The 27,785-nt window shown below is 50.6% G+C and overlaps 1 protein-coding gene across 1 annotated transcript in view; it reads left to right on the top strand.

The window, feature by feature from the left end:
* Window positions 1-27,785, top strand: part of DNAH9 (dynein axonemal heavy chain 9) — a 147,403-nt gene that overhangs the window by 112,128 nt on the left and 7,490 nt on the right. Inside the window, exons 59-65 of the mRNA XM_033518809.1 lie at window positions 1,647-1,795; window positions 3,823-3,950; window positions 15,122-15,349; window positions 18,751-18,942; window positions 19,207-19,398; window positions 20,145-20,315; window positions 22,841-23,023. Coding sequence (XP_033374700.1) covers window positions 1,647-1,795; window positions 3,823-3,950; window positions 15,122-15,349; window positions 18,751-18,942; window positions 19,207-19,398; window positions 20,145-20,315; window positions 22,841-23,023 — 1,243 coding nt within the window. The remainder of the gene's footprint in view (window positions 1-1,646; window positions 1,796-3,822; window positions 3,951-15,121; window positions 15,350-18,750; window positions 18,943-19,206; window positions 19,399-20,144; window positions 20,316-22,840; window positions 23,024-27,785) is intronic.

A 27,785-nucleotide genomic window follows, 5' to 3' on the forward strand; every position in this document is an offset into this window, starting at 1 on the left:
TTGGGTGTTCCAGCCACTCTTCCTAGCAGATCCCTGGGGATGTTTTCCCAGTCTGGTTTATTCCCTAGGCCTAAGGAATTATCAGGAGAAGCCCCTCTTACCCTGACTCACTCCTTAGAGCTTCAGGGCCAGCAATGCACCAACAACTGTAATTTCCTGAGAAAGGATTTTCCCCTGTAAATATCCATTTCATCCTTCAATCTTATTGAAGAACATTGGCAAAAGTTTCTTGTAGCACCTTGTGTTGCTGAGTCCCCAGGGCACGGTTTCAAAGAGCTGAGATTTGAAGTAAAACAAGAGTGTTGTGACCTTGAATCTGATGGACTTGGTTAAATTTTGTGACCTGAGCCTTTCCAGCAGCAATTTAGCAAATCTTGACCCTGAACAGAAAAATTGACTTGAAAGAGGTACCAAAAATGTGGAAGCTGTTGGTTTGGTTTTTTTTCTGCAATCCCTTAGGCATTTCTATTCCAACTGCCTTTCACCAGTCCTTGAAGGAGGCTCTCAGCTCTCTTAGAAAGAATTTGGCTGCCTTCAAAAAGCCTGAGTAATCCATCTGAGCTCCAGCAGCATTCCTGGGGTTTGAATATAACATTCCTAGCTTTGAATCAGTGTTCAGTGTCTCTCTTTTTGTAAAGCAGTGATGTCAGGAGCTCACCCTGGGGGAATCCAGCCAGAACATTCCCCACACATCCCAGCAGCTGCTGTGGAGATGAGCCTTTCCCTGTTCACTCCTTTGTATTTTTCCTTGTCACTCTCATGCTAAGGCTCCATGCTCCAGCCATTCTTAGAGCTCTTCCCTTTCAGCTTTCCAGATCAAAGCAATTGTGTAAATCATCTGGACTTTCAGTGGATTGCTGCTTCCTCTGCACGGCTGCTTGGATTGCAAAACACGCAGCAGGCTCTTGTATCTTGTACCTCAACTTATTCCTTTTCTCCTGAGATTCCTGAGTCAGAATCCAGCCAGTGCTTGTATTGTTCTTCTGAATGCACCCTTGGGCTGGCAGCTCCCACTGCTCTCCCTTCCCACTTCCCTTTGTCAGGACTGCTGATTCCTGTGGCATCCCACCCCAGGACAGAGTGCCAGGCATTGCTCCTGAGGAGCCCCCAAAAGCCCAGCCTACAGATCCTCTCCACAATTATTTCATGCTCATTTTCCTAAGTTTTTGTTTTTAAATAATTTAAATCATTAAAATGAAAATGAATTGCAGGACAAGTCATATGAGGAGAGGCTGAGGGAGCTGGAAAGGGGCTCAGGCTGGAGAAAAGGAGCTCAGGGGGAACTTCTGGCTCTGCACAAGTCCCTGGCAGGAGGGGACAGCCGGGGGGGTCAGGCTCTGCTCCCAGGGAACAGGGACAGGAGGAGAGGGAACGGCCTAAAGTTGCACCAGGAGAGGTTTAAATTGAATAAAAGGGAAAACTTCTCCAGTTGAAGAGTTATCAAACGTGGCACCATCCCTGGAAGTGCTCAGAGGACCTGTGGGTGGGACACTTGAGGACGTGGTGGTGTTTGATAATGGCCACACTCGATAACCTTGGTTCTCAAACCTTAACAATTCTGAGATTCCATCATCATTAACTGATTATTTCCATGGGAAATCTGCATTTTCTAAACAAACTGGCAAAAGTTGTTTTCTCTCTGGCAGAGATTTTGTAGAAGAAAAGCTGGGCAGCAAATACGTGGTGGGGAGACCCCTGGATTTTGCAACGACCTTTGAGGAATCAGGGCCTGCAACCCCGATGTTTTTTATCCTGTCCCCAGGAGTGGACCCACTGAAGGATGTGGAGAAACATGGTAAATAAATCCTGTCTCTAGGCACAGCACAGCACTGCTATTTATCTGCTGCATTATTATCTTAGCACAACATGCCTCTTTTGTTTGGGTTTTTTCTTTCCTCATCTCTTTGTAGATAATGAAGTAATATGTTAAAAATAGATAATTGTGAGAGGATGCGATGGGATTTTGGTTTGGTTTTATTGTTTTTTCTTAAAGTCTTTTGGATTTTCATCTTAAGTTTGAATCAAACTTGTCTCTTTCCTGCACTGCCTGGATTCCCAGTGTGGTTCACACTGCAACAATCTCTGGGCTGGGTTTGTGCACAACCTGTAATTTACATCAGAGATATCTCACATGCTGTCAGATGCTTGTTGCCAAGAAAGGTTGAACCAGAGGACCCTTGAGGTCCCTTCCAACCTGCTCTTCTATGATTTTATGATAACTGAAAATAAGCAACAGCTCCCTGTAACAGATTGCTGCTTTATGGCAAAGTTTCCAGGTTTCTTTCCCCTCCTTCCTGAGCTGATTTCCATGTGGATGGAGCTGTCAGCTGGCTCCAAAGCCACAGGGCCTTCTGTGAGATGCCTCCCTTGAGAAGGCACTGATGGCCTTGTGCACCAATGGCTGCAGTCACTGCTGTGCTCCAGAGCTGTTCTTGTGCAGAATTCACTTTGGGTCTTGGCTCCACTGTGGAAAAATCCTCATTTTCAGCCTGAACGTCCCTCTGGAGCAGAGGAGTGTGATGCCTTTGGGGTTGGACAGGACAAAACATCATCCAGGTGGGCACAGACCAGGCCAGGAGAACAATGTGCATTCTTTTTCCTTTCCACAGTGCACCCAAAATCATGTTTGAGTGAGCCTTTACCAGCATTGCCAGGAGCAGCTGTCAGAGCTGTTAAACTTGGTGCAGCCTCAGCCACAGGCAGCTCATTCTGGGGAATTCTTGTGCTTAGCTTTGCATTTCGGGCTCTTTCTGCCCCCAAACCAGGTGTCATTACTTGAAATCGAAGGGACACCCCCAAAGGAAGCTCCTGTGATGTCCCTGGCTTCCCTTTGCAGCCACGTTGGTGATCCTGTCTCTCCCTGTTATTTTCCTGTGTGAGAAACAAAGCACTAAAATCAAACCATGAGTGGTTTAATTGGAATTGTAAAGATGAGCATAGCTGAGCACCTGGGGTTAGCCAGCCAGAAGAGTTACAACAAGAAAAAGCAAAAAGAGAAGTAATGAAATAAACTCATTGCCACAGAGCAGCTGCACTGGCCTTCCAGCTGCCTCACTGGGCCTTGCTTTGGTTGTTTTTGATATTTTCTCTGTCCTTCATTAAGTTTTATTAAAGTGCAGGGTGATTCCTGTGAATGGAAGTCAGCTTCTTGCAGATATTGCCCACCCATGGGACCTTTCCTTGGTGTCACAGGGAGGGCCCTGCAGGAAACTTGCCAGCACTGCAGAGGGCTGTCAGTGAGCCTGGAAACACTGGGATCTGTCTGGATCCCAAAACACCCCTTCCCATGGGCTTTGCTGACTCCACTGGGGCTTTCCCATGGGAAGGCAGCTCCAGGGGTGCTCCATGAGGAGCCTGGAGCAGTCACTGCTCTCCAGTGCACCTGGGAGGCCTTGCTTGAGGAAGCTGGCAGGGATTTCATCCCAGCTGCCCTCTCCAAACCCAGCTGCTGCTCCCCCTCTGCACTGCAGGGGCTTCTCCCCACCCACCGTGGGTGTTCAGAGCCTGGTTAATCAGCAGGAAAAGGTTTTCATTTCTTATCACTGTACAATGTGTTTTTACACCAGGTTGCAGGGGAATAATGTTCTTTAAACAAGAAGTGCTTCATAATGAGGTACCTTTGTGTGGATGCTGCACTGTAATTAAAAGAGTTTGGGAGAAGCTGCTGCTCTTTGAGCACTTGGGCAAGGAGTGGGTGAGAGCCAAGAGAATGAGAGCAGGGAAGAGATGTCAGGAGTGTGGCAGGTCCTGTGTGAGGTGTGGTCTGGCTGTGCTGGGGCCCAGCCCTGCCAGGGTGCTGAAGTCACTCCTTGTTTCCCCCAGGGAAGAAGCTGGGCTACACCTTTAACCACGGGAACCTGCACAACGTCTCCCTTGGGCAAGGCCAGGAGGTGGTGGCTGAAGGAGCCCTGGATGTGGCTGCACAGGAGGGGCACTGGGTCATCCTTCAGGTACGGGGTCATTGGCTGTGCTGCCTGCTGTCCCCTCCACGAGGACAGGCTGCCACAGCTGCCAGGGGACATGGACACGCTGTCACCCCTGTCACCAGGCTCTGCCAGTGTGGGGCCAATCCAACAGAATTCACACAATCACCAGGATGGAAGAGACCCCCAAGCTCATCGAGTCCAACCCAGGCCTAACACCTCAACCAGACCACGGCACCGAGTGCCACGTCCAGGCTCTTTATAAACACATGCAGGGATGGTTTCTCCTCCTGGAGCTGTCTGTGGGGTGTGCACATGCAGGAACCTCCGAGGGGAGGTTGTTCTGCACTTCCTGTGCCTTTATTTGCTCCATGAATGAAAGAGGAGCTCTGTTCTGACAGCCCCTGGACTCATTCTCTGCCCAAACTCCCCCTGCACCTCAAAGAGCACAGAGAGGCCCCTCAGGGAGGGAACTCTGCAGTGGGGCTGGCTCCTCTGGCATCCCAAACCAGGGAAATGCTGCCAGCTCTAATCCCAGCCCCACAGAATGCCTCAGAGCCTGCTGGGGTGTGCAGGGAGCTCTGTCTGTCAGGTGCTCTCTGGAGCCACTCCTTTAGTGAGGGTTTGGGTTTGCTGATGTGCACTCGCTGATGTCAGCTCTCATTACAGGTTTTGGGAACCCCTCTGATTTCCTTGATGTAGATTATATAAACTTTTATTATCACTGAATTGTTTGCATAAAATTAGATTAAGGCAAAGCTCCGAGTCCTGATCTGAGCCCTCAGGCCTGGTTAGGAATTGAAATTAAATATCCCTGATATTTTGATCTTAATTTTTGATTTTTTTTTTTTTTTTTCAAGCTGCCTCTGAGGTAAACAATGCTGAGCTTCTCCAGAGCTTTTAATATACAGAGGGCTGCAGTCCTGGCATCTACCTTTGAGGTGGTGCAGAAGGAAATATGCAGCTTTTTGAGCCATTCAGTAATGCAGAGTGAAAAGTTATTTTCTCCAATGCTGGTGTGCTGCTGTAAAGGATCTGTCAGCAGTGTCAGTCTCCATGTGCTGTTTCAGTGCTAACAGACAAGCACTGGGGGCCTGAAGGGTTTTTGTTACATCCATTCCCATCTTCTCTGATGGGCAGAGCAATCAGTAAGAGGTTAGATAGACACTGAAGGCTAAATCAGAAGAAATCCTCCCTGGCAGGGTGGGCAGGCCCGGCAAAAGGGGCCCAAAACAACCGGGGCCGCCCCTGGATCCCTGGCAGTGCCCAAGGCCAGGCTGGATGGGGTTTGGTGCAGCCTGGGACAGGGGAAGATGTCCCTGCCATTGCTGGGGTGGGATGGGATTTAATGTCCCTCCCAACCCAAACCATTCCAGGACTTGTTGATTCTGTGATTAAATGAGAAGAGCTGCAGAAATCAGGTTTCTGTAAAGGGACAGTGTTGGTTCCTGGGTCTCCAGGTGTGACTCTCTCTGGCCAGGCTCCCCCTGAGCTTAGAGAGGAGCTCGGTCCAGCTGGGTTGGGTCAGGCTGCTCTGCTGTGTGGGGCAGGCTCAGCAGTGCCCCAGTGGCCCTGGGGACAGGATTGTGCTGAGGGTCACTCAGACATCTGGGATTGCCTCTGCCGTGGTCCCAGAGCTGCCAACACTTCATCCATGCAGATATCCCAGCTCTGTGCTGAGTTTGGACACACGGCATGTGGGCAAGAGTGGCTCAGCACAGCTCTCAGAGCTCTTCCTGCTTTTGCTTCGAATCCCAGGCCCAGCAATCAGCAGTGAGGGCCCCACGGGAGCTGGAGGTGCCCTGGTGGCTCTCTGGGCAGGTCCTGCAGGGTGTGGGACAGGCAGCTCCAGCCCCAGCCTTCGGTGGAGTGACAGCGAAGCAAAGGGACAGCAGTGACACCCAGGCTGGCCAGGCTGCTCAGCTCCTCTGAACCTCACCTGGTGCCCCCAGCTCCTCCCAGGGGCTGGAGCTCCATGGAACACGAGGAAGAGCGAGAGCAGGGCCTAAAGTGTGTCCCTGCATTAACAGACAAGAACTCCTGGTCTAACAAAACTCCTTTAGGGTCAGCAGACTGCCATGAAAGCACCCTCTGGACAACCCAGGAAGGTTGGACAAAGAACCTTCTCTAGCCTGAAAATCTGACCTGTGGCAAAATCAGCACCCAAACTCATCCCACACTGAGGAGGGGTCCCACAGAGGATTCTGCCATCGCAGTCAGGGGTGGGTCAGAGCAATATTTGCCATATGGTTTATCTGGCAAGATCTTTTCTGAGAGGTTTTGGTGACAAATGCCTCACAAACAGTTCCAGGAGTGTTTGTACAAGATCTGGAATGACACAGATGACTCAATTTACAAAAGTGTCACAGGATTTGTGGATCATTGCATTAATAATAAAAGAGAGGACAGAACAGCTCTCAGGGTAATTTTACCCAGATTAATTAAACTCATTATGTGAAGGCTGTATCCCACCCACGGCACTGGTTATACCCAGGCTTCCCATTTGTTTTTGAGCAGACAAAAAACAACTGTTAGCTTTGCTTCTGTATTTTGCCATCCCCTGACCAACAGCTCAGCTCACGTGGAGCTCACACACACATTCTCCAGGACAAACACTTGAGGGGATGATCTGGGTGGTTTTTACACATGAAAAATTACTCCTGTATAATTTACACATGTAAATTTTACACATGCAAGATTACTCATCACTGCTCCTTGATTGGGACCAGACATAATGAGAGTCACATACTTTGGGCACTGAGGAGTTGGGGAATTAGGTTTGTGGGAGCTAAAGGAGGCAGCTGGGAGGTTTTTATTGGGTTACAGGAGCAGGATCACTGCTGTGCTGGGAAGGGCTGTCCTAGGGCCACGTCCTCTCAGTTCTGTTGCCTTCTGACACTGCAGGAGGCAAAATAAAGACAGAAGCATCCATGTCTGGCCTGGGAAAAGTTTCTCAGCTTACTCTGAAAATGGAGATTTTCATAAATGACTCGTTTTATGAGAGAGAACAGCAGGAAGCCCCCCAATCCTTCATTTCCTTGGGAAGATAATCCCCTGGCAGAGCCTGGCCAGCAGCTCCCTGCCCCTTTAGCACCAGAGTTTTTCCTGGCTGGTGGCTGGTGCTGAGCTCTGGTGCAGGCTGGTGACAGATGAGGAGAGAGTGAAGCCCACAGCTGAAATTATTCCCTACAAATACAAATGGTCCAACTGCAAAACAGGAGCCCCTGAGGCAAAAGTGCAGCTCTTTAAAGGAGGCTTTGTTACCTGAGGGCTGCAGGAGCAGCCCAGCTCAAGCCCAGCAGCTGCTCTGTTCCTTCAGTTGGCACTGAAGAGCTGAGCTTGATCTCTGGGCTCCACAAAAACCCATTTGATAGCAGGTTCAGGCGTCCTTTGCAACAGCTCAGAGGTTTGGAGGGCTTTGAAGCAGGGGTGGGAATCCACTGGGAAGTGCAGGGAGTTCCTGGTGGCTCTGGGGGACAGAACAGCTGGGCCCACAGCTGGAGAGGCTCTGGTGAGGTTCTGTGCAGTGCTGGGGTTGCTCAGCCACGAGAGGAGATGATTGCATTGCCCTGGATGGAGGGGAGTAAAGACCAGACTCTCCCTGGTGTCAGAGCAAGGAGCGATGGGGGCAACTTGAAATTCAGGAAATTCCATTTAAATGTAAATACAATCTTTTTTTTCAGTGTGAATGGCCAGGTTCCTGTAGAGTTTGTGGTGTTTTCATCCTTGGACACATCCAAAAGGCACCTGGGCATGTTCCTGGGCCACTGCACTGCCTGAGCCTGCTTTGGGCAGGGCTTGGGGCTGGGGGAGGCCAGAGGTGTCTCCATCCTCAGTGGCTCTGTGATCTCTGCTTCCCCATGCCCAGTTACCCACAGATGTGTTCCTCTGATGCCTGCAGCATCCTCTGTGCAGGGAGGAAGGAGATTTGCACTAAGCTATGAGTTAGCACAAGCTGTGCCTGCCCTGCTCCCCTCCCAGGAGCCTTTTGCTGATCCAGTGGCCAGCACGGTCACCAAATGGGCTTGATCAGCTTAATAGCAAATCACAGCAAAATTTGTTTGTGTTTGTTCAAATGCATGTTTGAATGCACTGATGTAGGGAAGGGTTCAGACATTAGATATTCCCAATTTAATTGTAGTCTTCATCCATTAGCCAAAATGTCACTTCCCTCTCTTTGTGATCAAGTTAATTTAATTCTTGAGCATCTTTCCATTTTCCTAGGTTGCTGCTTCACTGAGTCAGGTTCGTGTATTAAATTGAATAACAGTGAGCTTCTGGTGCAAAACTGTGTGAGATTCATCAGTGTATCATAAATCACAGAACCCCAGGATGGCTGGGGTGGGAAGGACCTGTGGAGATCACCTGGCCCAACCCCTCTGCTCCAGCAGGGTCACCTGGAGAGAGTCCAGAGTGGCACCAGGATGATCAGAGGGATGGGACAGCTCTGCTCTGAAGAAAGGCTGGGAGAATTGGGGTTGTTCAGCCTGAGGATTGCTCTGAAGTGAACTCACTGTGGCCTTCCAGTGCCTGAGGGGGCTCTGAGAGCTGGAGAGGGACTTTGGACAAGGGAGAGTGACAGGACAAGGGGGAATGACTTCCCACTGACAGAGATTAGGTTTAGATGGGATATTGGGATATTCCTTCATGGGAGGGTGGGCAGGGCTGGCACAGGGTGCCCAGAGCAGCTGGGGCTGCCCCTGGATCCCTGGCAGTGCCCAAGGCCAGGCTGGACACTGGGGCTGGAGCCTGGGACAGGGGAAGGTGTCCCTGCCCATGACAAGGAGTTGGAATTGGAAGAGCTTTCAGGTCCCTTCTAACCCAAACCTGTCCATGGTTCTGTGATTGTGTGACACCACGTCCCAGGCCAGGCTGGTTCCATCCCCACCCCATGACCTGGGAACAGCAGAGCCCTTCCTGTCCCTTGGGGTCCCCCAGCAGCAGGCAGTGAGCACGGGCAGTGCTGGGCTGGCTCTGCTGTGCAGCCTGGCTGGCACAGCCATGAAAAACTGGGAATGTTTTCCACGGGATCTCACCAGAGAGTGAGGCTTTGTACAAACACCCAGCTCTCCTTGTTCCAGGAGGTGATTTCTGAGGGGGCCTGAAGGAGAGGGGCACTTTCAGACAGGGGCAGGGTCCCCAGTGGCTGCAGCACAGGGAGAGGAGTGTGTGCCCTGCTATTTGTGATGGTTACCAGGGCAACACTCACTGTGGTATCTGTTCTGCCTTCTACAAACACAGAGGGGCTTGGGAGTGAGCTCCCATGGAAAAGCCCCTGGTGCTCCCATCTTCCTGACCCTGCACCCCAGCCCTGCCCTTCCCACACCCCCTCAGCCTGCAGCACCTGGCCAGAGTGGGGAAATGGCACAGGGGATGGGCAGAGTGCAGGGGATGGGCAGAGTGCAGGGGATGGGCAGAGTGCAGGGGATGGGCAGAGTGCAGGGGATGGGCAGAGTGCAGGGNAGAGTGCAGGGGATGGGCAGAGTGCAGGGGATGGGCAGAGTGCAGGGGATGGGTTCATGGTCAGTGGGGATGGTCAGTGTGCAGGGTCAGGGTTCATGGTCAGTGTGCAGGGTCAGTGTGCAGGGTCAGGGTTCATGGTCAGTGGGGATGGTCAGTGGGGATGGTCAGTGTGCAGGGTCAGTGTGCAGGGTCAGTGAGGATGGTCAGTGTACAGGGTCAGTGTGCAGGGTCAGTGTGCAGGGTCAGTGGGGATGGTCAGTGTACAGGGTCAGTGTGCAGGGTCAGTGTGCAGGGTCAGTGTGCAGGGTCAGTGTACAGGGTCAGTGTGCAGGGTCAGTGGGGATGGTCAGTGTGCAGGGTCAGTGTACAGGGTCAGTGTGCAGGGTCAGGGTTCATGGTCAGTGTGCAGGGTCAGTGTGCAGGGTCAGTGTACAGGGTCAGTGGGGATGGTCAGTGTGCAGGGTCAGTGTGCAGGGTCAGGGTTCATGGTCAGTGTACAGGGTCAGTGTACAGGGTCAGTGTACAGGGTCAGTGTGCAGGGTCAGTGTGCAGGGTCAGTGTGCAGGGTCAGTGTGCAGGGTGTGTTTCACACTGCCCACATTGGCTCATTATTGATAATTGACATATCTCAATTACTCTGACCACTTGCTCTCATTAGATGTGTTCTCTCTGGTTTTGTTACCTGGCTGCTGAGAATTAATTTGCAAAGTTTCTTTCCAACCTCTGAATCCCTTCTGCAGCATCTCTGTCTGGCCTGGGCAGATATATTCATTTGAATTATGAATTCTTAGTACCAGCCCATGTTTGGCTTCATCTATTCCTCTTTTTCATCCCTTCTATCACAAAAAGAACAGGATATAAATGCACTCAATTATCACTGGGCTGGAAATATTCCCTAAGTTGGCTGTTAGCAGGCAGTGATACCCACAAATAATGATCACTGGTGTCATGTCAACACAAGCAAAAGCAATTATTTTTGAGCCATCTAAAACCACAAAAGCAGATGTGGGAAGAAACTACCAATTAGAGATGAAAACACGGTCACATATGCAGACTATGATTAAACTCATACTTAATGCACGATTTTTCTTTTGATATTTTGTTGAGCTCTTCTCCTGTTTTATTAAATCCCTGTGGTGTTGGCACCACTTTGGTTGCAGGTTTCAGTCCACTCCTACCTGATTGTTTGTAAAGTTGAGTTGGTTGTCTGGACCCTGGGGACGATCTGATCTCCTGAAATCCTGAGGGCATCAGGCCAGCAGTGGTGCAGCAGCACTCAGGTGTAATTGCATTTTGTCTGCTGCTCCTCACACAGTCCTTGTTTGTGAGAAAACAGCCCCAGAACAATCCCTTTGCCCAGGCATCTCCTCTCATCTCCCTCCACACTCCAAACTCCATCTCATCCACACAATGTGAGCACAACCCTAAATCATTTCAGGTGAGGAGCCGGATTTTCTGCAGTTCTAAATAAAAAATATTGTTGCCAGCCACGTCAATCAGATTTGGGCCAGCAGAACTGGAGGCAGCAAAGTGTCTGTGGCTTCCCCAAGCACCAACTCTCTTGACTCACACCCCTCAGTCCCTCTCGAGTGCTGACCCATCCCTCCAGCAGCTTCAAACCCTGGTAACAGTGACAGCCACCACTCTGTCCCAGCCTAAAGCACCTCAGCTTCTCCTTTCCACAAAGTTCATCCTCTTCCCCAGGCCCAGCTGGGATCTGTCCATGCCTGGCTCCCCTGGCACCTCACAAGAAGCCCCTGAGCCCTCCAGCAGAGAAGCCAGAAGAGGTTTCTGTGTTCCCTGTGAGGCAGCAGTGCCTGGACAGCCCAGGGCACAGCTCTGCCTGGCACAGGCACATCCACAGCCTCAGGGAAGGGGCACAAACCCTGCAGGGATGTGGGAACAGGCCGGTAATGGAATCCCCATCCCTGGAAGTGTCCAACACCCATGTGGCACCTGGGGACGTGGGTGAATGGTGAGCCTGCTGCTGCGGTGGTGGCTGGATTTGGTGATTTTAAAGCTTTTTTCCCAGCATTAAGGATTCAGTGTTCCTCTCTGTGACTTCCAGCTCAGCTCCACTCTGTGATTCTCTCAACTCCCCATACACCCTGAAGCAGTAAATTGGCAGCTGAGTTCTGTGTCACATGAAAATGCACTTCCACTTTTCTTGCAGCCTGCTCTGTTCACCCCTGCCAGCCTCTGCTCTCTCCAAAGGGCCAAACCCCTGGTGATGGAGTGTCTCCTTTTGTGGGACTTAAATCCTTCTGGATTTAAGAGGAGTGGGAGCTGGGTGCTGTTTACAAAATGAAGTCCCACCAAGGATTTATGGAATGGCAAAATAACATTTGCAGCTTTATTCTCTGTTCCTCTGCTGGTGCTTGATTGCTCTTGCATTGTTAAGCATTGAACTGTGATTTGCAGGAAATAACTGTGAGGACTCTGAGATCTCTTCCCTGAGTGATAATAGTTAATTTTGAACCCATCAGTGTGTGTATCTGGAGCTGGGATTGTTTTCCTGAGTGCATTTCTTTGCATCTATCACCACTGAATTCCTTCTGCAGTGTCATTGCCAGTCACTTAGAATGATGGCATCCTCCTGCAGTTCTTCACTCCCAGGCTTTATTTTCAGGACTTGAAATGGCTTTGTCTCATGAGTAATTTTGTCAGCTCACCAATCATTTGCTCTTTCAGATGGTTTTTGATATGGTGAGGAGTTCAAGCTCTATCAGTAGTCTCCTTACCCCTGTTAGCTGTGTTTTAACTGGTTGGTGGCCTATGAGACCTTTCCTTTTACCTGCAGCAATACTGCTTTTGGGAAAAGAGCTGGTATGGATGAAAATCCATGCCTGGGGATACAGGGGACCCACAGAGACAATTCCTGTTCCAGCAGGGCCATGCCTGGGGAAATCCCCTCTCCAAAAGTTCCTGGGGATGAGCTGCTGTGTTTAACCCCAGGTGGAAACTGAGCCTCACCTGCTGCTCCCTCCCTGCCCAGGGGTGGGATGGGGCCGAATGTGGGGTTAAAAGTGAGAAAACTCACGGGCTGAGCTGCAGACAATTCAATAGGGAAAGCCAGAGCTGGCCAGGCAAAGAGGCAAAGTCAGGAATTCATTCCCCATTTCCCTGGGCAGGCAGGGGCTCAGCCAGGCTCTGTCACACCCACAGTGACTGGGGAAGGCAAAAACCCCCTCCTGACATTCCTGCCCTCTCCTGCTCCGTGCTGAGCAGGATTCCATAGGCTGGGACATCCCTGGGGCCAGCTGGGACAGCTCCTTGTCCCCCAGCCTGGTCCTTGGCCAGGACTGACCCTGCAGTGAGCAGCACTGCTCCAGCCCAGCCTGGGGACAGCAGCTCCAGCCCCACCACACACAGCTCGATATCCTCAGCTGAGCTCTCTAAAATGCCTTGGAACTTTGAGATTGCTGGTTTTTTCCTGACTGGTGCTGTTGGGGACTGAGTCCTGTCCTGCTGGAGCCCCTGCCAGGCTGGCTGCTGCCTCCTGAGCTGGGCTGCAGCCCTTCCACATCTGGGGCCCTTTTGGGGTGAGTCCATCTGCTCCCAGAGACCTCTCATTATTTATTACCTCATCCACCCCTCTAAACACCTCTTCATCTCCTGCTTCAAGTTTAAGAGTCTTTGCAACAACTGAGAGACTGAAGCATCTGTGATATGAGGGGAGGATGGGGTTATTTAACCTCCAAAAGCTGGGGTTTGGCTCAGAGGGGTTTGTTGGTGTGTTTAAATCCCTCCTGGCAGGGAAAGTGCAGAAGAGGGAGTCAAAATCTTCATAGTGGTGCTGAGTGAAAGAGCAAGAAGCAAAGGGTTAAAACTGAGATAAAATTTCCCTTAAACATTCATTTCATTTTATTTTATTTCACTATCTTATACTATTTTTTAATTTATTTTTTTACTGTGAGTATGGTTGAACAGTGGCACACATTGCTCAGACAAGTTGTGGAGATTTGAGCCTTGCAGATACCCAAAATCCCAACTGGACACAGCTAAAAACCTTCTCTAGCTCTGCAGGGAATATTCCTGCAAATGTGGGCTGCTTTGGGCTGGCCTGGCCTTCCATGGGCACTCCCTGCAGACCTTCATCTTGTTAGTTTTATAGATTCTCTGGTAAGTTCCTGGTTTCTGGAAAAGGCTTTACTATTAGCTTTTATGGTTTTCAAAAAATTGCTTCTTGTAGTGCTTTTTTGACTTTACCATTTTTACTTTGTGCTCTTTTCTGGTTTTTGTCATTTGGACAAAACTTCCACTTTCTGAAGAATGTAATTTTACTCCTGATAATCTCCATTACTCTGCTATTTAACCATGAGAGCTCCTTTCTGGCCCCATTTACAGGTGATATATATTTATTCTCAGCCTCTAATATGGTTCCTTTATGTAATTTCTTTGCCACCTCCAAGCAGTTTATCTTTCTGGCTGCAGCTTTTAATTTAGCTTTAGCAAGTTCTTTGTCCTTTCTTGGGGTGGGATAAATCACCATCCCAAGTGCCTGTGAGCACAGCCAGTTTGGATTGCACACCTGCCTTTAAAACAAGGCTTGTTTAGCCCACATATCCCATTCCTAATATAACAAAATGCTGTTTTCTTGCCTGGAAACTGTAATGCTGTATAGGACTCTAGGGGAAAAACTGAGGCTTGACTTCATCCATTTCACCATCTCCCCACGATTCTGCTTAATCTTCTGAAAGATGTGTCCAATTAGTTGCATGAATAAATAAATCCCTTTGTGTTAAAGGACTTTGTGAAATCACCTGCTTGACTTGTTTGCCCAGGAACTGCTACAGAGGGTCCTCACTGTAATTCTGATTAAAATGAAGAAATGTTTTTTTATTTGAGTTTGGTGGGGCTGGGGGGAGGAATAACAACTCTGCTCCCCAGGAATAACAAATCTGCCCCCAGGAAGAACAGTTTTTCTCCCCAGGAATCACCTCAGCTGGTATTGTTGAAATGAGGATAATTCCAGCACTGAGATCCCAACCAGCCCAGCTGGGATTTGCTGCTCTGCTGCTGATTTATACTGAAAATTTTGAATTTTCAAATGTTCGTGATGCACACAGATCTTTGGGGCTGGGAGCTGCACACAGGCACTGCTGGAACAAGTCCCAAATTCTAGAGGGCATCCATCAGTGGGGTGGATTTGGTGCCTGTGGTGCCTGGAGAGGCTCCTGGAGCAGATCCTGCTCTCCCTGTGGTACCTGGAGAGGCTCCTGGAGCAGATCCTGCTCTCCCTGTGGTGCCTGGAGAGGCTCCTGGAGCAGGGGCTGGGCAGGGTTAAAGGAATAAAGCAGGGATTTATTAAAAGCCCTTCCAAGGATGCACCTTGGGCACTGCAAGAGCCCGGCCGTGGCTGCAGCCAGGATGGGCCCTGGCTCAGGAGTTTCCCACTTGGATCAGCTCTGCTCCATTTCCAGCTTGGGCTGAATTGTGCAATTCCAGCTGCAGGTGATGCAGTCCCATCCTCCCAGCTTGCTCTCCTCAATTCCCTGCTGGTTGCACTTTTTGGGCCTGGAGCTGCAGCGCTGTCCTTGGTTGTGGGGCTGGAGAAGGATTGTTGTGTGTGCCTGAGCTGTGAGGAGACCTTGCTGACACTTTGTGTGCAGTTCAGAGTTAGGTACCAGGGCAGAACCTGGGAAATGTCACAGCTGAGACTGAGGCATTGCCTGCTCAGCACATGGGGGTGTATTCAGAGGACTGACCAAGCCTTGTCCTTTTGTCCCTGCCAGAACATCCACCTGGTGGCCAAGTGGCTGAGCTCTCTGGAGAAGAAGCTGGAGCAGCACAGCCAGGGCAGCCACCGGGATTTCCGCGTGTTCGTGAGCGCGGAGCCGGCGCCGTGCCCGGAGAGCCACATCATCCCCCAGGGCATCCTGGAAAACTCCATCAAAATCACCAGCGAGGCCCCCACGGGGATGCACGCCAACCTGCACAAGGCCCTGGACAACTTCAGCCAGGTAGGAGCGTGGTTGGGCACGTGATGGGGCTGCAGGAGCCCCTGTGGAGCATGATGGACATTGCCTCCCCAGTCCCTTTGCATCTCTGGGTCCAACACCCCTCTGCTCTTCCCCACGAGCTGGGCACAGATCTCTTTCCAAACACTGGTTTGCCCAAGAAAGAGTTCAGGTGATTCTGAGATTCTTTCCTGCAGCAGGGCATGGGACACCAGACTTCTGTGCTGTTTAATAATTTTCTCCCCCGTGTGTGATCACAGATTCACACAGAATCACAGAATTAACCAGGCTGGAAAAGACCTTTGGGATCATCAAGTCCAACCTGTGACCCAACACCTCCTCACCAACTAAACCATGGCACTGAATGCCAGGTCCAGTCTGTTTTTAAATGTGTCCAGGTGACTCCAGCCTCAGAAAGGCTCTTTCAGTACAGAATCAAATTTCTGACTGCAGCATCAGGAGATGTTGTCATGTTTCAGTTGGTTTCTCCTTCTGGGTCCTTCCATTTTGGGCTGCTGAGTGGCACCTGACATCTAACACCCAAAGCTGTGGGAGGTGAGCAGGTTAAACCTCACTTTGCTGCCTGCTGTTTACCCAGGGTTAGAGGTTCAGAACTGCTGATCACATCCCACATCCCTCTCCAGGGCAGCACACGCAGATTGCTGGTGTGTGCCCAAAGGCCATTCAGCTCAAGGCCTTGCTGACATCAGGAGTGTTGTAAATCTGAGCTGGAAGCTGCCTGCAGGCAGGAGTTGCTTTGCCAGGATCTCAATTAGGCCGTGTGAGAGTGACTGGCCCACAAGAGCAGCCTGTGGCAGGGTGCTCGTTGTGTTTATTGCTCAAAAACTCTCCTGTCACAGCAGGCACTGCCCCCTGTCCCTCCTGTGCAGGGAAACAGCCCTGTGTGGGAAGTGATGGAAATATTCCTGGTGCCCCAGAGGGTGTGGATCAGTGTCAGGGGCTGTAAGGCCGTGGCTGAATGAGCTGTGCTCTCAGCGTGGGACAGGAGCAGGGCAGGATCCCATCCCTGCAGGACTCCCTGGGAACAGCCCATGGGCCCCAGGGCAGGACAGAGCCAGGGAGCTCGGCCATGGCCCCATTTCCCTCAAGGGCTGAGGGCTGAGCACTCGTGTTCCTGCTGATTCCTGTCCTAGGAGTGCTGAGTCCATGTCCTGCCTCCCCAGCACTCACTGGCCCACTGCCCGAGCCTTGGCACACCCAGCCCTCACAGCAGGACGCGTCAGAAGGCTCTGAAGGTGCTCCCAGCCCTCCCACTGTCCTTTAGGATCACTGGTGCTGACATTCCAGCCTCTCCATCCAGCCCATGGCTGTGCTGGGAACGCCTGGCAGATCTTGCAGGGCTGTTTTCTCTTGTGGGAAATCTCTGCTTTTGTGAAGCCCCACCTGCCCCACGCTGGGGCTCCAAACACAGCTGGAACAAGTCCAGAGGAGGCTGCTGAGTTGATCAGAGGGCTGGGGCAGCTCTGCTGAGGAGAGAGGCAGAGAGAGCTGGGGTTGTTCAGACTGGAGGAGAGAAGATTCCAGGGAGACCTTCCAGTACCTAAAGGGACTCCATGAGAGCTGGAGAGGGAATTTGGACAAGATCCTGGAGGGACAGGACAAGGGGAATGGTTTCAAATTGAAGAAGGGCAAATCTACATTGGGTATTGGAAAGAAATTCCTCCCTGTGGGGGTGGGCAGGGCTGGCACAGGTGCCCAGAGCAGGCTGCCCTTGGATCCCTGGAAGTGCCCAAGACTGGATGGGGCTTGGAGCAGCCTGGGACAGTGGAAGATGTCCCTGCTCATGGCAGGGGTGGCTCTGGGTGGGCTTTAAGGTCCCTTCCAGCCCAAACCATTCTGGAATTCTCTCCTTAATGGGTCTTGTTATTTGGGATTAGGCAAGAGCAGCCCCAAACCATTGTGGACACCTGGCCCTGGGTCATGGGGCAGCTCAAGGCTGGTTTTGTACTCAGATGTTGGTGTGGAGAGAACCCCAAGAGCAGGAGGGAACATTGCTGAGCAGGTGTGGGGGGAGGCACCATGCAAGGATTAATGCCAGTGGTCAGGGAAGATTATTCCATTTTTATCTACTGCCATTCATCATCTTGGACTCCAGAAAATGTCCTGGAGAACGAGGGAGGGGAGAACCTTCACCCCAAGTAACATTTTCATCCTGCCGCTGCTCATTTCAATCAATAGTAATTAGCATTTTCTAAATTGCTGGAGGATTATGAAACATCTCTTATCAGAAATCCTGAAGCGAGTGGGTGGGGTCCCTTTTCCACCTCATTTCCCTGCTTTATACAGAAGAGATGTTCAAATTTAGCTTTCAGCTGGAGGCTACAAAGAAGACCCTTTATTCTGTGCAGGGGATATTGTTCTGCTTTGTAGCTGAAGAAGAATTGACAACTGAAGAGAGGCCGAATGAGAGTGAACTGGGTTGTTCTGGGGATGTTTCCTAAAATGAGAAAGGTTTTCTGCATGTATTTCAAGCAGTTCTTCATCTCAATGCTGATAAAGGGAGCTTAGGGTGCTGCCTAATCCAAGGGAAAACAGGTTTTGGGATGTTCTTGATTATCAAATGCACTTGGTCAATGCTTTGCACCCTTTAGAGTGCTGGATTCCCCCTTTTCTGCACAGACCCTGAGCTCTGTCGTGCTCTCAGAGGATTAAAGGTCTAACATGGCATTTATTTAAGGTAAAGGTTGGACAGGTCTTGGAGCAACCTGGGATAGTGGAAAGTGTCCCTGCCCATGGCAGAGGGGCTGGAAAAACAAGGACTTGAAGGTCCCTTCCAACAGAGAATTCTGTGATTCGGTGGCTCCCTCCCCATCTTTCTGGTGAGGGATGTGGAGCACATGCAGGTGATGGGGCGTTGAGTGGGTGCACGTGTCCTTCCTTCCCTGTGTTCCTGTGCAAAGCCACTCGCAGCTGGGAACAGTAAATATTAAGTCAGAAAATATTTGCTAGAATTTGCCAATAAATCTGCTATGCAAAGCCACTGACATTGAAAATTACCATGTTGTGTGTGTGTGTGATGCAAAAATGAACTGAAGGACAATTTGATCGGCCTCTTGTCCCAGGGAACAATGGGGCAATGACAACAAGCGTCAGCAGGGGAGGTGCACGTTGGATGTAAGGAAAAAATTTCTAAACTGGAAGGTTGGTTAAGCTCTGGAACAGGCTGCACAGGGAAGTGGTGTAGACACATCCCTAAAATTGTTAAAAAAATACAGTTCATGATTAAATGGGGATGGGGGTATTTGGTCGAAGGTTGAACTTGATGATTTGGGGGTGTTTCCCAGCCTTGGCCTCTGATTCTGTGATTCACCCCTGTCCAAAGTCCGGCGTGTTTGGGCTCCCTGGGAGTGGCAGAGGCTGAGGGCAGCTGTCCTGTGTTGCAGGACACCCTGGAGATGTGCAGCCAGGAGAAGGAGTTCAGGAGCATCCTCTTCACCCTCTGCTATTTCCACGCGGTGGTGGCGGAACGGCGCAAGTTCGGCCCCCAGGGCTGGAACCGCCCGTACCCCTTCAGCACCGGCGACCTCACCATCTCTGTCAACGTCCTCTACAACTACCTGGAGGCCAGCTCCAAGGTGGGGACACCACAGGGGGCCTGGCTGGTGGCTTTGAACCACCAGGGTGGCCTGAAGCTGTCCTGAAATGTCATTTCCTCGGGTTTAGAACTTCACAGTTCTCCCTTGGGAGGGGTGGGAGACCTCAGTGCCACTCGCTCAGTGGGGAGCTGCACTGTGCTTTCCAGGGCAGGATTGAACTCCCACCTGATGTTTGTTTGCTGAGGTGGGAGCCCTGAGGGTGCAGGCAATGCTTGGGTTGAGCCCACCCTGCTCCACACCCAGGTCCCCTACGATGACCTGCGCTACCTCGTGGGTGAGATCATGTACGGAGGTCACATCACGGATGACTGGGACAGGCGGCTCTGCAGAACCTACCTGGAAGAGTTTATTAAGCCAGAAATGATGGAGGGAGAGCTCTGCCTCGCTCCTGGGTTTCCCCTCCCAGGGAACATGGATTATAATGGCTATCACCAGGTAAGCTCTTTGTTTGCTGGCATCATTTATACATGTCAGTGGAATGTCTTCCAGAACTGCCCCAAAATCTGCCTGAGGAGGCAGGAGTGGGGCTGCAGTGTTCCTGCACTGTTCTCTCATTTCCCATTTTGTTGTGTTCCTGTGGATGCTTCAGCATTCCCCTGGATGAACCAAGTCTAATGGTAATTTGCTACTTCATCATGGGCTCATTCTGTTCATGCATGAATAGAGCAACTGTATTGGTGCTTGAGACTTAAGTGGGGTTCCTGGAAAATTACATCCACATACTGTTTGCTAGAACGGCCCTTTCAAGCTCCTTTTATCATCAGTTTTGATGAGAATCACTGAAGGGTCTTGTTGATCTACTTACTGATCTCATCTGTTCTTTGTACACAAATGCACTAGCAGAGAGAGGCACATCAGGCTGGTTTTGTTCATAAAACTTAACTACTGGAAGCTCAATTCCCACAAGAGATTTCAGGATGCTGCTGCTGAAATGCACAGCAGATAATTGCTAGAGAAGGTCCAGCCTGAGACAGGAGCCAAGCTGAACTCCAGCAATTACAGAATTTTCCCAGCAGGAGCAGGAGCAGCTCTGTAAACATTTGTTCTCCTTCCTCCATCACTTCCCCGGTGTTTCAGCCACAGGCAGAGCTGACCTACTGGGGGGATGATTCCAGCACTGAAGCTCTGCAGTCAAAGCACCCTGGGCTGTTCCTAACGTGCTCCTGAATGTCTCTGTGCAGTACATAGACGATGCTCTGCCTCCAGAGTCTCCCTACCTGTACGGCCTCCACCCCAACGCTGAGATCGGGTTCCTCACGCAGCGCTCGGAGCGGCTCCTGCGCACGGTGCTGGAGCTGCAGCCCCGGGACAGCAGCACAGGACCAGGAGCAGTGGGGAGCCAGGAGGAGATGGTGAGAGTGCTCAGGGGGAGTGGGAACACAGGAGGAGATGGTGAGAGTGCTCAGGGGGAATGGGGAACCAGGAGGAGATGGTGAGAGTGCTCAGGGGGAGTGGGAACACAGGAGTGGATGGTGAGAGTGCTCAGGGGGAATGGGGACACAGGAGTGGATGGTGAGAGTGCTCAGGGGGAATGGGGACACAGGAGGAGATGGTGAGAGTGCTCAGGGGGAATGGGGAGCCAGGAGGAGATGGTGAGAGTGCTCAGGGGGAATGGGGAGCCAGGAGGAGATGGTGAGAGTGCTCAGGGGCAGCTGCTGGGCTTTGATGCCTCTCATCCATCAGTCCTTTCTAGCTCAGGCTTGTCCATAGTCCTGTGTTCTGCCTTTGCCTGCCTTAAAGCCTGGTTTTATGCAGAACATCACCCTGGTGGGATGTAACTGAGTATTGGCAGTACCAGGACAGTGACTCTTAATTACCCCATGCACTTAAGAGCCTTCATTATCATCCTCTGAAGGTGTTGCAAATAAACCTTCCCTGAGCAGCAGTCCCTGTGCACCCCTGTGACTGGCATAGCAATGGGCTCCTGAGCACACTGCCTGCCCCCCTGAGCTCAGCCCTCCTCTTGCTGCTGCCACCGAGTCCCCCCAGCTCCCAAGGGCCTTGTAATTCCTTATTTCCAGCTGCACTCCCCTGCTACACCTGTCCTGGGCTGATCCCAGCCCTCCCTGTGGAAACTCACAGCTCATTAAAACACAGCCCAAGCATCCCTGACAAGATCTGGAATCAGCCAACACATGCTGGGTTTTTACTCCTGCAGCCTTAAGGTGCCAGCTCTGTGTTTGAAGATTTGCAATTGAATGAATGGCTAACAGGCAGCTCACCTGTGGTTTCACACCAGCTTCCTTGGCTTGGTGTGAAGCTGGAGAACTGACTGCCTTCCCTAAGGGCTCCTGCAAGTGCCCAGCCTGGTCAGTTTTCAGTTCATACTCAAACTTGAGGTGAGGGGAATAATCCAGAGGCAGCAAAGCCAAATAAGATGTTCAGAGAAGCAAATCTAAGTGCTGTCTTCTGCCCTCCCACTCCTTTTGTTATTGAAACACAAACTCCTCGGCCAGAGAGGCAAAACAATCAATGAGTGCCCCAGCAGTGGTGTCACAAGTCATGGTCACCCTGCAAAGTCCTGGTGACAGCCAAGACGACTCTCACAGGAGCACAGATGTCCTCATGGCTCTGTCTGGGAATAAGATCTGCCTGAGAACAAGCGGAGTGTGACCTCAGTGCCCTGTGCTGTGCCTGGGGACACGCTCCCACAGCTCATTTCCTCCCCAAAGGGATCTCTGCCATTATCCAAGCTGGCCCTTCCTCTTGGTCCTTGGATGGGAGTGAGCAGAGCCTTGTCTCAGCTCCTCCACTGAAGGATATCCAGCCCCTGGCTCGGCTGGGGTGGTTTTAGGAAGCTTCCAGGGAAAATGTGAGCCTGTCATTTTCCTGAGGCTCTGACAAGTCCAGTTACTCCCACAGATTTCTGAGGTCACATTGCAGCAAATGAGCTGTAATTGCTGTGAAGGAATCAGAGCCAAAGGGACTTGCAGGGGGATTTCAAATGAGCAGATATTTCTGTAGTGCCCCCGAGGTGCAGCTGAGGAGCTTTTCCAGCTTTAGCCACCTGTGTGGCTGCAATGACAGCCCACACAGCCTCACTGCTGACGGGAGCCGAGGGTTGGGAAGAGCAGCAACGGGAGGGAATTGGAGAACAGAGTCCAAAATGTGAATATTGGTGGCCCTGGCTGTAAAATTACCCTGCCCTAGCTGGCACTGGCCCTGCATGCCAGGTTTGGCACTCTGGATTATGGAATTTTAACTGTGTTATGTGCACCCAAAAGGTGCCCAGCAAGCAGAAGTCTTGCTCAGGTTCCAGCTCAGAAGCAAAGCTTTGAATGAGACGTTCCCCAGTAAACCTGGGAAGTGCAGCTGATCCCATGGACAGCAGGGGCTTCCTGCCTCATTGCCAGAAAGGGCTTTGGCTGTTTCATTTAATTTTTTAGACATTGTGAAGATCCTCTTGCATTGGAGCTTTCCCTGTTTAGTACATAGAGTTCTGAAGAAGCTGTGGTGGTGACCAGAAAATAATTTTGTTTTGTTATTTCTTCTGTGGTTCCATTAGTCCAGAATGCCAAATTCTGCTTAAAATTCAATTTTATATAATCACCTCTCTCCATCAATACACCAGAGTAAACCAGCTCATGAGCTGTATTGTCCTGAGGCTCAGCTGAGGCTCCAGCCCCATCCATCTCCTTGTGACCTCAGGAGAAATAAGAGAGGAGAGGAGGCTGCCACATGTCACAGGGACATTTTAAAACCATCATTTTGCAAGCTGCTCCTCTGACATTAACTTCTGTCAGCACTTGGATTTTAATAGGATGGAGCAAGCTCTTTGAAAGGTGCCCACAGCTGACAGGGATGGTTTTGGAGACACTGACGGGGCAGAGGGAGTTCTGGGGGTCTCACATCACCCTCTCTGCTCCCTGGGGCACAGGTGCAGGCCCTTCTGGAAGAGATGTTGGAGAAGCTGACGGATGAGTTCAACATGGCAGAGCTGATGGCGAAGGTGGAGGAGAGGACACCCTATGCTGTGGTTGCTCTGCAGGAGTGTGAGCGCATGAACGTCCTCACCGCCGAAATCCGGCGCTCGCTGCTGGAGCTGGAGCTGGGGCTGAAGGTACTGCTGCCTTGGAGGGGCTTCCTAGAGTAGAGTAAAGAGAATTAAAGTGGGTATTTATTTAAGGCCTTCAACAGATACACCTTGAGCAGTCAAAGCCACACACAGGCTACACCCAAGCTGGACCATGGCCATGAGATTTTCAGGCAGAATTAAGTTTGGTCAATGTGCAGCCAGGGGTTAATTCTCCAATTCCAGCTTGGGTGTAATAATAAAGTGGGTATTTATGATATGAAGTGGATATTTATTAAAGTATTTAAGTATTTATTAAAGTATTTATTTTATAAAGCAGGTATTTATTGAAGTGGGAAAGTATTTATTATATAAAGTGGGTATTTATTAAAGGCCTTCAATAGATACACCTTGGGCAGTCAAAGCCACCCAGAGGCTACACCCAAACTGGACAATGGTCATGAGTTTTTCAGGCAGAAATACAGAAATTGGTCAATTTGCAATCAGGGGTTAATTCTCCAATTCCAGCTTCAGGTAATGAGGTCACATTCCCCCTGTTTGCTCCTCCCCAGTTCACTTTTTTATACTTCTCAGGCCCTGAGGCTGTGGTGTGTCCTTGGATCTCAGGCCCAGAGGGATTGTTTTGTCTCACCAAAATGTGAGGACAGTAGCTGACTCTGTATGGGGTTCAGAGTTATGCACTAATGCAGTGCAGGATCTGAAAAATAGAAAAGCTAAAATCTTAAGGCATCAGTAGGAGAGCCAGAAAATCCTGCAGGGTGCTGCTCAGGGAATAAAAGGGGTCACAGGGAAGAATTTGCTGCTGGCTGCAAAGCCAGCGTGGCTCCACAGGGCTCACAGATGGATTTGCAGTGGCACGGTGTCCCCAGGCACTGGGAGGTGTTACACAGCAGTGCTTGTCTTTTGGGAACGGGACAAGCACTTCTGGCCACCCCAGATTGTGCCACAGCCACAGCAGGTCACTCACAAATTGAGACATGGCCTACTTAAAGGTGAGCCAGAAATCACACCTTTTCATAAAATGTCCATGAGTGGGGGGAGCTTGGAACAAAGTGTCTCAGAGGCACAGGCTGAGCCTGAAATCAAAGATTGGTTTTGTGTGAAGGCACAAAATGTCCAGAACTGTAAGAGAAAAAGGCTAAAAGCACAACAGTTTTGGAAGAGATCCAACTGCCCTTGCTGGGTGTGAGCCACGTGCCAGGGAGTGCCCGGCCGTGGGGTTCCACTGCAGCCGCTCCCCCACCCTGGTGTGAAGGCAGACTGTGCCCCAGCAGGGACATGTCTGTGTCCCCTGGGTGCTGCTTTACCACTGCCCTCAGGATGTGGTTTCTGGCTTCAGCAGGGTGTGAGGGAGGGCTGTGGTTGATGCTGAATCCACCGATGGGAGAAGTCACCTCCCGCATCCCCCCAGGCACTCAGTGGCACAAAACAGAAAAGGCTCTGGCTGCCCGTCAGGGGATGGACCAGCACGGGTCAGGGAGCAGGTCCTGGTGCTCTGTGACAGCATTTTCCTCCACCTTGTCACCCCCAAGGACCCTTCCCCACAGCCAGGAGCCATCCATGCCTTGGGAAGGCCCAAGGGCAGAACAAAGCCTCCCCACTGCCCTGCCCCACCCTCTGCCACAGCTGGGCCCTGGGGCATCTCCTGGCCGTCAGTCTGGGGGCATTCCCTGCTCCATCATTTCCAGGCTGGCATCCTGTTCCAGTGGGATGCTCAGATCCCACAGCTGGTGTGCACAACACTGCTGAGGGACCTGGGCTTTCACCCAGCCCCGTTCACAGGAGGAGCTGAGGGTGAGCAAGGAGGGCCTGCCCTCAGATGGAATGATGTCTCAAACCTCTCCCGGAGCACCTTGGAAAAGAAACCTTCAGCTGCCCACCCTGCACAAGGACGGGCAGGCTTGGCTCAGGATTTAGGCACCAAGCTGCTCCCAAATCCCAAATTTTAGGCACCAAGGTGCTCCCAAATCCCAGCTAACCCTGAAGCCAGCAGCTGCAGATGTGTCTGCACTGCATTTGCTGCTGGTGCTTGTTAAAGGAGAGATACCCCAGACACTTGAGGTGGGTCAGTATGCACAGCCCTTTCTAAAAGAAGCTGATATTTATGTAGTCAATTATCATAAACAGATTTCTCTTATTTTCTACCATAAGGCAGTGGAATTGAAAATTTAGTTTCCTGAGACAGGTAAACAGAAGTGATTTAATGTTTCAATCCCAGAGCCCCAAACAAGATATAATTGTGACTTGGACAAGGTGTGGCAATTGGATTTAACGTGGGGAAGAATGTGCTGTTTAATGGAAGGGGAATGAGGGGATGCAGAGTGTGCAAATAAACCACAAACAAAATTAACCACAGGAAGCTGGAACACAGGGTGCAAACCTCTCCCCAAAGCCTGCCACAAATCATGGCAGGGAAGGAGATGGGATCTGCAGAAAAGGCTCCTCAAAGGGCTCCTCAGTGCCTGAGCTGCCATTCCGAGCCAGCCTGGGGAGGACAGCAGAGCAGGGCAGTGGCAGTGTTTGCCATTTCTTCATCTGCTGCTTGCTGCACAGACACATCTGAAGGCCCTGAGAGGCCATCAGTGGCAATTCAAAGAACCCTGGAGCCCTCAAGGCTGGAGAAGACCTTTGAGGTCACCAAGTCCAGCCATCAGCCCAGCAGCACCACCGTGCTCACTGCTGAACCACGGCCTCAGTGCCACATCCAGATGGCTTTTGGGCACTTCCAGGAATGCTGACTCCCTCCAAACTTGCCCTTGGCAGCCTGTGCTGATGCTTGACAACGCTTTACATGAAGAAATTTTTCCCAATCTCCAATCTAAACACACCTTGGTGCAACTTTCAGAGTCCCCCTCCCTCCCAAGGTCTTTGGATTCCCATCCCAAAATCCCCTCCCTGGGAAATATTAATCCCCCAACAGGACAGACTGGTGCAAGGCAAGATTAAACCTCTGCTCCAGGCATGATTTGTTAAATGCAGCAAGGTTTTAAAGGCAGACAATGTCTGAACCTGCTGGGTTTCCCCATGGAGAGCAGATTTCTGGTGGATAGAGAAAATCCTGAGTACAAAGGGTATAAGATGGGTTTGAAGCTAAAACAGCAAATAAGGTTAAATTAAATGCTGGAAGAAGCAGCATTTGCAATTAACAGTAAAATATGAGGAACATCCTCCCAAAATCTCCATCATGATCTCCATCCTCAGGAGAAGCTGGACACAAAGAGGAATTATCAATGGGCTGGGCTAAAGCCATGGCCAGACCATGCAGGAAGAACAACAAGTCCTGCACTGGCCACAGCAGGACACTGAAACAGGAGGATTTTGTGCTTTGACGTGGGTAAGAACGTGGCAGAATGTGTGCAAGCAGCCAAATTGATTTAAAGACAACCCCCCCTCGATCATATATCATGTCTAGTTTTACTTTCAGGAAACAAATGAATTAGCAAATGTAATTCTCAGCAAGGCTTGAGAAAAGCAATTTTTAAAGCCTGCGCACTCAAGCATGCTTTGAGTCTCCTGTGAGGGTTCAAAGCATCTACAGCAGCAATCTCATAGAGTTGTCCAAACACAATTATGCATAAATTTGCATTTCAGATTCTGAATACTAAAGTGCATCAGAAATTATTCAAGTTACTTTTTTTTTTTTTTTTCCAAATGCTGGGAGTAATTTTCATTTAAAGACACCCTCGAAGGAAATCCTAATCAGCCTGCAGCCATTACCTCAAGATGAGCACACCATAGGCACAAACTGTTTCCTCAGTTCAGGTTATTTTCACTCGATACCCAGCTTGACGATCAAAATCTGGTCTTTGTTATTTTGCAATACGTATTATCCTCATTTTGGAGGCTCATCCTTCACCCAAATTGCAAACCAGAGGATCTGCTTGCAAAAAAATGAGGCTGGTACAACATTAACATGCAAGTGCTTCAGCCCAGCCTCTGGTTCCACCCAAGCCAGCCAGAACAAAGGGCTTTGAAATGCAACATGCCAGTTATTTCTGATGGCTACCAGTCTATTGCAATTTCTCTTCCTCCTAATGGGATGTCTCCTATTTTTGGACCAAACAATCACTTTCTGCTACGAAGACACTATGAATTATTCAAAAATTCAAATTAGGCGTGACATTTCTAAATCGCCTTCTTTTGGCAGATCCTTCAGTCAGTTAAAAACAATAAGCCTTGTTTTTTTCTGAGCTTTATTTATTCTCTGCTGAGCTCTGTAGGGCCTGGCTTGTAAACTCTCCTCCTCTGAGCACTGTCAGTGCAGGCCCCCAGCCCCAGAGATGAACGAGCCTTAAGAGCTCTTTAATTGCCAGGAAGGACAATTAAAGCAGGATTTCTTCCGTGTAAGGCCCAGAAGTCAAGTCAGTGTCAGAAAGAGCCATCAGCCCCCTCTGGCTGTTCTGTGGTCCCCAGGGTCTGGGGGGTGACATGAGGGATGCTGAGCAGGCTTTTGGGTCAGGCACAAACTCTAACTCAGCTCTGCAGGGACCCACACCTGACCTTTGGCTGCAGACACAAGAACTGGGCTTGAGTTGTGTCAGGTTTGGAGATGAGGAAAGCTTTCTTCAGGCAGTGGGCTGTAAAGCACCAGAGCAGCCTGCCCAGGGCAGAGGTGGAGTCACCAACCACAGGCTGACAGAATATTCCCAGCTGGAAGCACCCTCAAGGATCATTGAATCCAACTCTTAAATAAATGTCCTGTCTTGGGACTGAACCCACAGCCTTGGTGGTGTCAGCAACAACTGAGCCAAAGTACCCTGGAAGTGCCCAAAAGCCATCTGGATGTGGC

The sequence above is a fragment of the Parus major genome, chromosome 18, assembly GCF_001522545.3.
Source record: "Parus major isolate Abel chromosome 18, Parus_major1.1, whole genome shotgun sequence".
In the NCBI taxonomy this organism is placed as follows: domain Eukaryota; kingdom Metazoa; phylum Chordata; class Aves; order Passeriformes; family Paridae; genus Parus; species Parus major.